This window comes from Thunnus albacares, chromosome 18 (assembly GCF_914725855.1).
Source record: "Thunnus albacares chromosome 18, fThuAlb1.1, whole genome shotgun sequence".
Classification (NCBI taxonomy): domain Eukaryota; kingdom Metazoa; phylum Chordata; class Actinopteri; order Scombriformes; family Scombridae; genus Thunnus; species Thunnus albacares.
In genome coordinates this window covers 5,473,907-5,486,601 of record NC_058123.1, presented here as the reverse complement: position 1 = coordinate 5,486,601, position 12,695 = coordinate 5,473,907, and the positions used below count along the sequence as shown (strand labels likewise).

Sequence of the window (12,695 nt, the reverse complement as noted above, 5' to 3'; positions counted from 1 at the left end):
AAAATAGGAATAAATTTTGCATTTGTTGGAGTATTTTCAGCTGTGGGTGTCTAGTGCAGTGATTTCCAACCAAGAGTATTTCTACCACAGCAGGTACTGGCACGGTTACTGGGAGCTGTCTGGGAAGGTTGTGGAGCCTGGAAAATTTTTTAAAAGAAATACAAATTATAATTTGCTTTAACCCATAAGAACCCGGACCCATTTCTCCTTAAAGGAAAATTATGGGGAATATAAAACAGACCAAATCGACCACAAGGAACACGTTTCTGAATTTTATTTTGAAATTCTACCTTCAGTGTCAAAGATCTGAAATGTCATAACGATATTTCCCTAACTTGTTTTATATCAATTTGTTCAAGAAATGTGGTCAGAACAGGTTAAATGTAATACAGGACGTCTTATTAAAGCATCAGAATTGTTAAATGGGTTGAAACCTACCTTTACTAATAAAAAACAAGCTTTTTTAAAATTAGCTAGTTCTGTCACATTTGCTGACCAGGCACACCACACCGCCATTTTGGAAGTGATATCATGGGTACACAGATTCACACATTGTCACATGACTGCACCAGGATGTTCACTTAGGGACTTCATGAGTTAAAATCAAGGATAAAGCTGTATAAGGAATTTTCCAGAACATTGAAAGGGTTGGTGACACCTGTGTCACCATGGGTTCTTATGGGTTAAAAAAAGATATACGACATATATCCACATAAGTTTAAGAGGAAAATCAACATATAATAGGACTAAAAATTTTATGATGCTGAGCTTTAAAGGACCAGTGTGTAGAATTTAGTGGCATCTAGTGGTGAGGTTGCAGATTGCAATAAACTGAATACCGCTCCTCTTCCAAGCATGTAGGAGAACCTGCAGTGACCATGAAACTCATGAAAAATGCGAAAGGCCCTCTCTAGATCCAGTGTTTGGTTTGTCTATTCTGGGCTACTGTAGAAACATGGCGGGCTCTGTGGAAGAGGACCCGCTCCCTCTGTAGATATAAAGGGTTCATTCTAAGGTAAATAAACACAATTCTTATTTTCAGGTGATTATACACTAATTAAAACATACTTATGAATATTATATTCCATTTTTGCCAAGTCTGTTCTGCAAGATGCTGCTAAATTCTACACACTGGTCCTTTAACTAGTGCAGCTACAACAGGCTGACTACATTCTTCAGCAACTCGCCTTATTTATCATTTATAAGCAGTATGCAAACATTTAATAAATGGTTAATAACACTATAACATAGTCGTAAGAGATATTAGCTTGTCAACTGTTTACTGTTGTAGTTATAAAACCAATAATTTTAACTCCTCCTGTGAGACATCTATAAGATATTTCTCTATAAACAGATTTTTTTTTTTTGAAACTTTATATAATAAGGTTGTCTCATCAAGATGGAGATTTTTTCAAGAGAGACCTGAGAAAAAGAAATATTCACAATCAGACAATCACATAAACACCAAAAAGCCCAGACAGCCATAATCAACAAAGAATTAATAAAGACTCATAAAAAACATCAGATAATAAAGTTTAAAATCTCTGAGGGGAATAAAAGAATCTAATTTTGGGGCAATTTGCAGTTCATTTAACTCATAATGAATCACAATATAGTAAAACACAGTTGTAATAATATAAAATATGTCTTCAAAGGAGAAGTTATAATTGCTGACAAATACTGGACATTAATGAACACTTAAAAATGTCTTTTATATCTGCTTTTAACTACATTATAATCAGTGGTGGAAGAAGTAAAAGTAGCAATACTACAATGAAATAATACTCTTACAAGTAAAAATCCTGCATTTTAAATGCTTCACAAGTGAAAGTACATAAGTAAAAGTACTCATTGTGCAAAATGGCCTCATTTAGAGTGTAATACTTATATAAACTGCATATTATTGGAACATTAACACTGAGTCATTGATGTGTACAGCAGCATTTTATGGTAGAGATACCACTTAAACTACTCGGTAGTTTAACCTGTAACAATACATGTTTTATAAACTGACCATATGTTTTAAATATAAAATATTGATTATAATGGAAAACTAAGAGCTGTCAAATAAATGTAGTGGAGTAAAAAGGACAATATTTTACTCTAAAATGTTGCAGAGTAGAAATGCAAAGTAGCATAAAATGGAAATACTCAAGTAAAATTACCTCAAACTGTACTTATAAGTATAGTATTTAAGTAAATGTGCTTTCCACCACTGATAATAATTTATAAATGATAAATATGGGGAGTAAGATAAGTTATAAAAACACACGTACACATGTTAAATTACTGTCCAATTGTATTTATTCCACAGTACAGACAAATGTAGAGCGAGCTGGAGGCGGGCGAAGATCAGACACCCGCCTGAACAAATATGAGCTAACAGACATCAGTACTTACTGTATCTTACGTCTGGAAACAACACTGTATGTCCAAAAAATCTCCTGGAGAAGTCATTCTGATACCGGCGTTGTTAATTAAATACACACAGTGCTTTTATCAGCAGCTGTCAATGTCATGGCTAAAAGGATAACACTAATACAGAGAAATACTGCTAACACTGTATTTATAAACCCCTTTTTGTAGCATTTATAAGCAGAATATAAACAATAAATAGTTAATAACACACTGTACTGTGCTGTAGTTGTAATCAGTTATAACTAGATTTATTACATGTTAATTTAACAAGTATAACCCATTGTTTGATGTATAAACAGTAAGCTAATGCTTCATAAACATAACTGTTTCTACACATGTATAAATCATTCACATGGAGGTTTAATACTGTTTATAAATGTGTTTAAAGACATATCATTATATAGTATAGCTATATTATATTATGCTATCAAGTATTCATTAACTGTTTTATGGATACTTATAACTGCAATAGTTGCAAATAAATACATAAAATACATCGAATTTTTAAGTGTCTTTATAACTGTTTACAACTACATTATAGTGTGTTTTAATGTGTTTATATGCTGTTTATAAATGCTCAATAGGGGCTTAAAAATAAACTGCTACTGAAATAGTTTTAAATTTGAGCATGTGAAGCTTGAATCTAATTTAAAACACTGCATATATCCAAAATATATATGAATTATTGCCACCATATAGTTTGACAACTCACTGTATGTATTTGTGATGTTTTGTTCCGGTTGTTTATGTACAAAGTCACCAAGCTGCGATGCAGAGTTACTGTATACTATAATATAATTATTATACTGTAATTACCTGTTAACTGTGGGATAATTAACAACCAAGTGTTAGGATGTATTAATATAAATAAATTATAAAATATGTCAGTACCACTTTCTTTATAAAGGGTTTATAAGTTGCAATTAATGGCTTTAATAACGGTTAGTAAATCATTTATTGATGCTTTATATATCAGTCAGAAGTCATTAAAAATAACATTTGGGTTGCCAGGTTGTGAAAAAACCCTCTCTTTGACTGGTGTTTCTCATTTCTATTTTGTAATAATTAAATTATAAATGTTGGTAATCTATTAGTAAATGTTCATTGGTTTCACACTTTCTTAAAAAGGCCATCAAATAATTATATTTGGCACTGCAGATGTTCATCATCACTCTACAGAACAGTCTACAAATATCAAACCTGCAGCCAGAATTTCGGGCGTCATCTTCGACAGTGAACGTTCATTTAGCAAACCATTAATAAAATCATTAATGTCCAACTGAGCTTCCTTCACCTGAGGAAGATTTAAAATGTCTTTCCTCTCTCACCTTGATCTTTAGATGGTTAATACGTGCTTTTATTTAATTGTGTCTTCCAATCTTCCAATTCCAAAAGACAAACATCATATCAGCCTTGTTCTGGTCTCTCCTTACAGGTTACCAGTCAGTTGATTTTAAGACTTTACTGATCACTTTTAAAGCACTTCATGAGCTGACCCCTGGTGATATTGTTGACTATCTGCTCCGCAATGAGCCACATCTTCAGATCTTCAGATCTTCAGACAGGGATCTTAAGGCTCAAGACTAAAGGAGACCAGACTGTTGTAGTCAAAACGCCTCAAATCTAGAACTGTCCGATGATCTGAGGATATTTTTAAAAGTTTTTTAAAAGCCGTATACAAATGTCAGCCATATGTTTTCTTTTTAAAATATGTTTTATCTGCTCTGTTTGTTTATTTCACTCTTTCTCATCTTTTTTATTGCTGGATATTTTATTCTTATTTCATTTTCTGTATTGTAGTGGCCTGATTTTACTCACTTACCTAAATAGTAATACATTTTTATTAGTAGTAAGTCTGCAGTTATTAATCTTAACAAGTCTACAATAAAGGGTTTTAATCAACAAGTCTGCAGTTGTAAGTCTTAATAAAATGCTAATAAATTGATTTTAGTCCAGATCTGCAGCCTTTTTTGTCACAGTCTAACTATTAAAGTAGATTTTTCACATCCTGGCAACCTTAAAGTTTGTTCCTATTAATGGTTTTTTGAATGATTTCTTAATAAAGCCATTAATTACAACATATAACCCCTTTATAAAGCGAGCCTCATTAGAAAGTGGTACCAAAATGTTTTGTTGTGTCAATAACTGAAACTAATACTGGACTGTTTGGTTTAAAACTGAGCTGTAGTTCTATATCCATTCAAAAGTGGCAATAATTGTAATAATCTTACATATAATCAGCAGCATATTTTGATACATGTTTGATTAAACAGTGAGGACATAGTGGACAACATAACTGCTTTATTATTGTTAAGCATGAAGGTTAAGTAGTTCCAATCTGGCTGGATGACATGCAACAGCTGGTTAAATAGAGCTGCTTCAGTTGTGGGATTTCATTTTATCATGCACCCAATACTGACTAAAAAAACCAGTCTGGAGTTATATTTCAAAGGTTTTGTAAAATATTCCAGTTTGAAAAATAGGTACAGTAGGTCCTATAAAATGCTCAGCAGTTGACTGTTGTAAAGAGACAGCAGAGGTCAACAGTAGCTCGAATACAAATAGTTTTCACGAGGTGTGAAACAAAACTGCAGGTGGTGTGAATGTGTATGATTTCATACTGTGAATCGCCTGAAGCTCGTATGTATGTGTGTGTGTGGTAGATTGTGCCCCTGCTGTGATTGGAACAATAATATTGCACTGGTAAAAACAAAACCTGTGTTGGTCCGTTGACTTAATGACTGCCAAAGTGACAAAGAAAATGCTACATATTTCAAATATATTTCACCTGAAATTTCCATAGTAACATCATGATCTTTAGGTAAATAAATAACTCTCAACCATATAAGTCCTACATATACATCTTTACAGTATGTACAGTGACACATCCATGGCTCCTGAACAGTCTCAGAATGCGAATGGGCGGACATTCAACTCAGCAGCCAAACGGCCAAAATGGGGGGAAATAGCGTTTTGTGTCCAAAAACCCCGCCAACCCACAGCACGACGGAAACTCAACGCAGAAGTCCGTCGCCTTCTTGCAAAATAGCTTATTGTCCACGATTACAGCAATGTGCTCAACCTCTTTGAAAGGTTAAAGGACATCTTCAGTTTTCAGTAAAAGCCACTTTTCTTTCTAAGACAGAAAACCCGAATCAGAAGTCGGTTAGTGTTGCTCTCATGCCGCGTTCACGTCATGTCTTTCAAACCGTAATTACGAGCGGGAAAAACCGTTCACATTCACACTCCGACTTGTAATCCCGAGTCAGAGATGTCTGACGGACTTGGCAGAGATACTTCGGGATATGGGTGCCAAAATGGCTACCAAACCACATTTGTTGAGGGTTCAAGATAATTAAACCTGATATTATACACAAATACACCAATAAAATTGAAAATAGACTGAAATGGTTTAGATAGTGTGTTCACACCTGCTTTAATTTAAAAAAAACTGCCAGAAATATGGTCAATTTAGGCTATTTTGTCATTTAGGTATAAGGCAGGTGATTTTCTATATTTTTCTCACTGTCAACAAATCTCATGTTTGGATCCAAAACAACAATGAACTGATCTACTAACGAGTATTGTGTGTGTACGCTAAGCCTGATATATCTTCTCCTTCGTTGTTGTCCAAAAACTATTAAAAACACATCACTGAGTCACACCGCTGCACTGAGTGACATGTTCCTTCATCACGAAGAGTTTGGTCACGTTATTTTGTTTAGAAACAGCTCCAAAGACTAATAACAGCGATCACATTTTCATTCTCTGGAGAGTAGTTCTGTGTAAAGCAGACGTCACTGAGCATGTGCGGGAACGCGGTTCTGTTTACAGCTTCACTAGTTTGTTGTGCTACATATCACAACCTCTTGACTTTGTTCACATGTTGATACATGCTCAGTGTGTGAAATATTTTAGTTTTTACACAGAACTGCTCTCTGGAGACTGAAAACGTGATCACTGTTATTAGTTTTGGAGCCGTTTCTACACAAACTAACGTGACAAAACTCTTGATAATGAAGGAACATGTCACCCAGTGTAACAATGTGGCTCATTGACGTGTTTTTAATAGTTTTTGGACAACAACAGAGTTCTACAACACAGATAAATAAGATATATCAGGCTTTGGATACACACACAATACTTGTTAGTAGATCAGTTCATTGTTGGTTTGGCTTCAAACATGAGATTTGTTGACAATAAGAAAAATATAGAAAATTTCCAGCCATATCCATTAACTTTATTAACATTATTGGGTGTGACAGCTCACAGTGTGGGCAACGTGAACAAACTCTCAACTGTAACATTATCTGTAACTTAACATCTATCCTGCATGACGTGAGCGCAGCATCAGTACATACTGTACACAGCATCTCTCCTTCTTACTATAATAAAAGTTTGGACACAGTCTAAATACTTCTCTAGAAGTGTCTACTGTCGGTTTGGCACGTTTACTTACATTATTTTCATATTCTGACAAAATGTACAGACGTGTGCACACCTGCACATACCCTGAAATAAATAAAAAGGTGTCATGCACTACAGAGGTGTTCAAATGTAGCAACATGAGATGGTAACTACACTATATTTCCACCGTTAAACTAGTGCAAAAAACAACAATGAGGTTACACAGTTGATTATCTACAGTATTAGAGAATGATTTTGGCTTTTGTGGTGGATTGAAGACATTGCTGATCACACAGAGTGGACACAGGCACGCCCTTGTGTTGTGTGGAAGCTGGGCATAAAACAATAGCATAGTTGAATGAGTGTGCGACACGTCCTTACTCTGAAAGCTTTCATGGGTTTTAATGAGCGAGGGTGGAATCCGCAGGGGGGAAATCTGATCTTTTTGTGCACGTTAATTTGTGTTTTTTTGGGTTGAAGATGTGAGGCGGCTTCTCCTTCTGTGTCCCCTTTGTATGAAAATATACAGTTAAGAAGACAGAAGCGACAAAGAGATGTTTGCTTTCATCCGCTCCCACCTCTCTCCACATTCACCAACAAAAGCATCAAAGCAGTCTCTTCAACACTTTAACATTCAGGCTTAATCCTTCGATCCGTTTTGGTAAAAATATTGAAAGATTAACAGGATCTCTGTCAGTGAAAGCTGCTGCACGTGGAAATCCTGCCTGACACGAAACAGGCTCCTCAGCAGAAACACCGGGTCCGTCCTGTACGAGCAAAAACAGCAAAAAGCCGAGGAACACCACACCAGTGTCTCCCAGCAGCAGCAGCAGCAGCAGCAGCAGTACATGTGGGGAACAGAACACCACCTACAGGTAGATCAGAGGTATTGCAAGCAGATGAATATATAAAGGGATTGTTGCTGTGGACTGTACAGAGTTTCAGTTGTTGCTCTGATGCTGCATGCCCTGTTTTCTGCTTTCTGGTCCGTCTGTGGAGCAAGTGTCTCATTGGATATTAAGGCCTTGGATGGCCCAGAGGCCACACTGAAAGGGATAATACTACAGAGTCTCACACAGGGTGGGATGAAAACTGGACCTGCTAGCAGTCCCACTTACACACGTTAACTGTATTTAAATACATGTAATATATCAGTGGCAATGTTGTTCTGTGACGAGACAAAACGGTACCTTCAAATCCAGCTCTCGGATGTTTAAAGGGTCAGTTCACCCAAATTGTAAAAATATATATATATATATTTTCCCATTTACCTGGTATCAAGCCACAAAGATAACTGTGGTTTTATGTAGTTTTATTAATCAATCGACTTAATCTGCAACTGTTTTGATGATTTAATAATCGTTTCTGTTATTTTTCAAGCAAAAAGGCTGAAAATTATCTGCTTTTAGCTTTTCAAATGTGATGATTTGCTGTTCGTCTCTGTCATATGTGACAGTGAATTAAAAATTTTTAGGGCTCTGAAAATTGTGAACGCCTTTACACCACCAACAGTTTGTTCTCATTTTACTGATTTTCTGGAAACTCACTTCAAATTTAAGCTAAATTTGAATGGAAACTTGGCTCTAATGACTATTTCTTCGGTAGAAAGTAGAAATTTCCATTGACCTTTGGAAAAAAACAAAACTATCTTGATGGCTTGATACAGTTAAGTGAAGAAATATGTTACTATTTTCTCATTTGGATGAATTAACCTTTTACAAGAAGATGTCAATGTTTGTTCCCTCTCTCCTTACATTTGTTTGTCTCTTCTTGCATTGTGAGGGTTTTCTATACTTATTGCCAGTCATTGCTGGGTCGAGTGTTGTCTTTTAAACACGCCTCTCAGCAGACAGCGGGACAAAAACAGGTTGGCTTTTTTTTTTTTTGCCAGCTAACTTGGGCTCAAACCCTTGTTTGGCTGTTTTTGAAAATGAATCTGGCTCTGCAGTTTGTCCTGAGCTCATTAGTGTGACTGCTTGGACAGTGTCTTGTATATTTATATATATGTGTGTGTGTGTGTGTGTGTGTGTGTGTGTTCAGAAAGGGGGTCCCGTTGTACGAGATTAGTTTAAGGCTTACATTATTTCATTTAATCCTTCCTTGTCATTTTTAATAGTTAGCTATGTATCCTATAAAAGTATTACTGTAAAAGAGTCATGCTACAGAGCTTTTGTTCGCTGGATCCCTCTTGGCCTGATTATTTCACTCCTTCTGGACAGATTCCTCTCTACGCCTCCTTCACTATTCTCCTCTGATCCAAACAAGAGTATTAGTCATGGTATATGCCTAAAATACAAACCCTGCATCCACCCCCCCCCCTGCTTCTCTCCTCTCTCCATCCACCCTTCTCTCCTCTATTTTAGCCCCGTCCAGAGATCATGGTGGTTCGGGCCGGGTCCTTCAACACCGTAGCTCTATCTGAACCTTACTTAGGGCCGAGTGACCCTCCGCTCCCCTCCCTGGTGCTCCCGCTGCGGCCCCAACACCCGGCTGCTATACTCATACTCCTCTGCGTCGCCGCCGCCGCCACGCCTCGGTCTCGCTCCATCTCGCACTGGCTCAGCGTGCGCTCAGTCCGGCCCGGCTGGCTGGGAGAGCCGGACCCAGACCCTCCGGGCTGCTGGGAGGAGATGGTGCGAAAGATGTGATTGCGTTTGCGGAGGAAGTCTCCCCCCGCTGCTCCTAACCCGAAGCTGCCCTTGCGGAGGACCATGCGCGTGCTGCCGGATTTGGCAGGACGGGACCTCTGGTTGTACTCCAGCTGGGACAGGTGGGAAGCGTATCCATCTGGGATGAACTGGAAGAGAATCAGAGAATCAAGCACTTTACTGTCAGGCAGTGGTGTAGCCAAGACTGAAACTGTTGTTTTTTAAAACCTGCATTAACTGATTTTTTTGGCCACTTGTTTCCAGCAGAAGCAAGTAGTGAACACAACAATGACATATCGTCACCTTTTAAGTTGATATGTTGAACTTATTAGCAAACAGTTGCTTATTTCCCACATCCATCATTCATTTGGAGTCGTGTTTGTGAATATAAGTCCAATATTCACTCTCTTTTAGCTCTGTTTTTGTTCTCTACCAACTCCTGAGGGAAATATCTGGCTCTTTAGCTGCTAAATGCTCCACTATGTTCACCAGCTAGTCTACAGTTAACTGTGTCTGTTTGCCGTTTGGTTCAATGGCTTTTTAGAGCTTTTTCTCTGAAAACAGCTGCCTGCTGCGGCCCAAAATAACACTATGAGAGCGCTGAGAGTGAACCAAAACAGTGAAGTTGCAGCCGGACAGATAAACAATGAGCTGAAAGCCAAGAGGAGCTGCAGAGTCACTGATAATTCTCTGTAGAGGGTTTGGGTTACGAGCCACGACCAACACATTACACACTGACAGATCAGACATAGTTTTTCTGAAAAATATCAATTATAGCTGCTACATACATGTATTATGAAATAATTGTTGATTTTTCTTCACTTTCACAACTTTGTTTACAGTGCAGTAACTGAGCTCAAACACACAATAATCATAACAACTTGCATACTTCATAACATTAACATATTTTTTCATGGCCTTGGATTACTTGTACTTTACTTCAGTATTTCCATTTTATGCTACTTTATGCTTCTACTCCACTATATTCAGCTACTGTTAATTACTTTTCAGGTCAAGATTTTACATTAAAACATATGATAAAAAACTCTTAATAATGTGAGTTAAAAAGTCAGTCTGTCCAACAAACCAGGTGGTTAAAATGTTATCACGATGAACTGACTTGCATTTTTATGACAATTCATTCATTGCATGCACTTCACAAAACAACAGTAACGTGCTTTGATTGTCTGAGGGTTGTGCTGCAGTAATTTGTATACAGGAAAATGATGTATGAAATATATCAGAGGGGTGTTTAAACCTGAAATACACGCCTTTACTATCTGGATTTCTTCCATACCTGACACTGGTGCTGCATTTTCTTCGTGGGCCTTCCCACTATGTAGATATGGGACGGCGGCAGGCTGACAGAGGTGTACACAGAGATGTCCTTGGTGGAGCCGTAGGCTGCGAAGATCCTCATATGGGCCTGATCAGAGAGGGAGGTCAGCTTTCAGACACTTCAAAGGATTTTATCGTAACGTCGCCTGAAACTAACGTCGACCTCCCTTACCTCGCCGATAAGGGATTTGAGGAAGTTGGCCTTGTGTCTGAGAGGGTCGTGAACCAGCCCGTCGCAGAAGGAGACGATGCCGTGAGGGAAGTTATGCTGCGAGAGCCAAGCCACCACGCGTTGCTTCTGCATGTCAGGACGACCCGTTACATAAACTATCATGTAGCCCAAATCCTGCCAGTACCTGCACACAAAAAATGAGAAGAAAGAATAGAGATATTTAAGATTTGAAGCTGAAAAAACAGAAAGTAAAGGAGAAATAAAACTAGATGTTCTGTTACTGTTCTGTTACGACAGCAGGGATAATTACAGCAAGCAAAACGTGTTAATGTTCATATAAACACCTGATTGTTGTTTTAAGAAAGACTTAAAAATTGTGAACCCATCCATCAACCTGTATTTTCATTCATTTTGTCAGACAATCATCATAAAATAACTATTTTATCTGCAGCACAACATTTAGGTAATGACTGCTGGTTAGCACTTAGCATTTATGAGCTTTTATGATCAAATTTCACTTCTGATGTCTAACAAGAAAGAGACAAAAACACAGGAGGAGACTGGAAGGAGCCCACCTCCCTCCCTCCTTCTCTCTTTCTCTCACATACAAATAGTTTTGCTGTATATATGATGACACAAAGTCAGAAACAAATGCAAACCAATCCTGCAAAAATAGACCCGGCATGCAAAGATGGGTTGTGGAGTGTGGAAAAGATGCAATAATCACATGAAATTTCTACAATTTGTGGCTTTAATAAACAAACTGATAGCATTTCATGACACAGTTCACTGTATAATTAAGTTACCCAGATAACTTGCAGAATAAACATTGGTTGCTCTTTGTTTTCCAAATGCATTTACTTTAATCCTTTATACTTAAAACAGCTTTCAGTTCCATTCAGATCATCATATTCACTCAGACACACTCGACAACCTTTTTTTTTTAATGTGCTGAGAGTCTTTAAAGAAATTGCTAGATGTGCTTCTATGTTTAAAGCACCATCAGATTGGAATAATTTGCCTAACTGACTCAGACAGAGTTCTTTCAAGACATCAAGATTTCTTTGCTTGTTTACTTTAAATCTACTTGTTATTGTTTTTAGTTGTATTTACCATCAGTTTAGTTTATAAGTAGATTCAGTACTTTGACATAATGTTATTTGATCTCGATGGTGCATCTCAAGGGGTTTATACTCTTAATGAAATTTAAATAAATAAAGCTACAGTCAGTGCCGGGTATTGCTCTTACCTCACCACATCCACAGCTCCAGCTCGAACTTTTGGGTCGCTGCCCATGATGGACACGCTGGCGGCAAATGACCCGTCGATACTGAACACAACAAACTCAGTCCCTCGTGGTACAATGGTTAGATAGCTGTCTGCAAATGTATGATCACCCCTGCAGAGAAAGAAGGAAAAGAAAAGGAATTACAAAAGGAGCAGATGTGAAAGTTAAACATGCATTTTTTTATAGAAGTATGATAATAAAATAAAAGGCAATGAAATAACAATGACTTAGCATACCTGACCACCATTTTGACAGGATACACCCCGATACCCAGCCTTTTGTTCTCAGGGATTACATAAGAGATACGTCCACTGCTGTTGGTGAGCTCTGTGTTAAAGTACACCCACTCTCCAGAGGGAGGCTGGGTCATGATGTGGATGTCAATCTGCAGGGAACATCAAGGAAGATCTTTTTTTTAACATGA

The 12,695-nt window shown here is 37.5% G+C and overlaps 1 protein-coding gene across 4 annotated transcripts in view; it reads right to left on the bottom strand.

The window, feature by feature from the left end:
- Positions 1-7,306: 7,306 nt before the first annotated feature.
- LOC122968724 (membrane-associated phosphatidylinositol transfer protein 2-like) overlaps positions 7,307-12,695 on the bottom strand; it is a 62,443-nt gene continuing 57,054 nt past the window's right edge. For all 4 annotated transcript variants that reach the window (XM_044334139.1, XM_044334141.1, XM_044334140.1 and 1 more), the window contains 5 exons: positions 12,508-12,656; positions 12,233-12,382; positions 10,984-11,167; positions 10,771-10,899; positions 7,307-9,622 (listed from right to left, as the gene is read on the bottom strand). In XM_044334139.1, the coding sequence (XP_044190074.1) occupies positions 9,251-9,622; positions 10,771-10,899; positions 10,984-11,167; positions 12,233-12,382; positions 12,508-12,656 (984 nt within the window). In that variant the 3' untranslated portion in view covers positions 7,307-9,250. The remainder of the gene's footprint in view (positions 9,623-10,770; positions 10,900-10,983; positions 11,168-12,232; positions 12,383-12,507; positions 12,657-12,695) is intronic.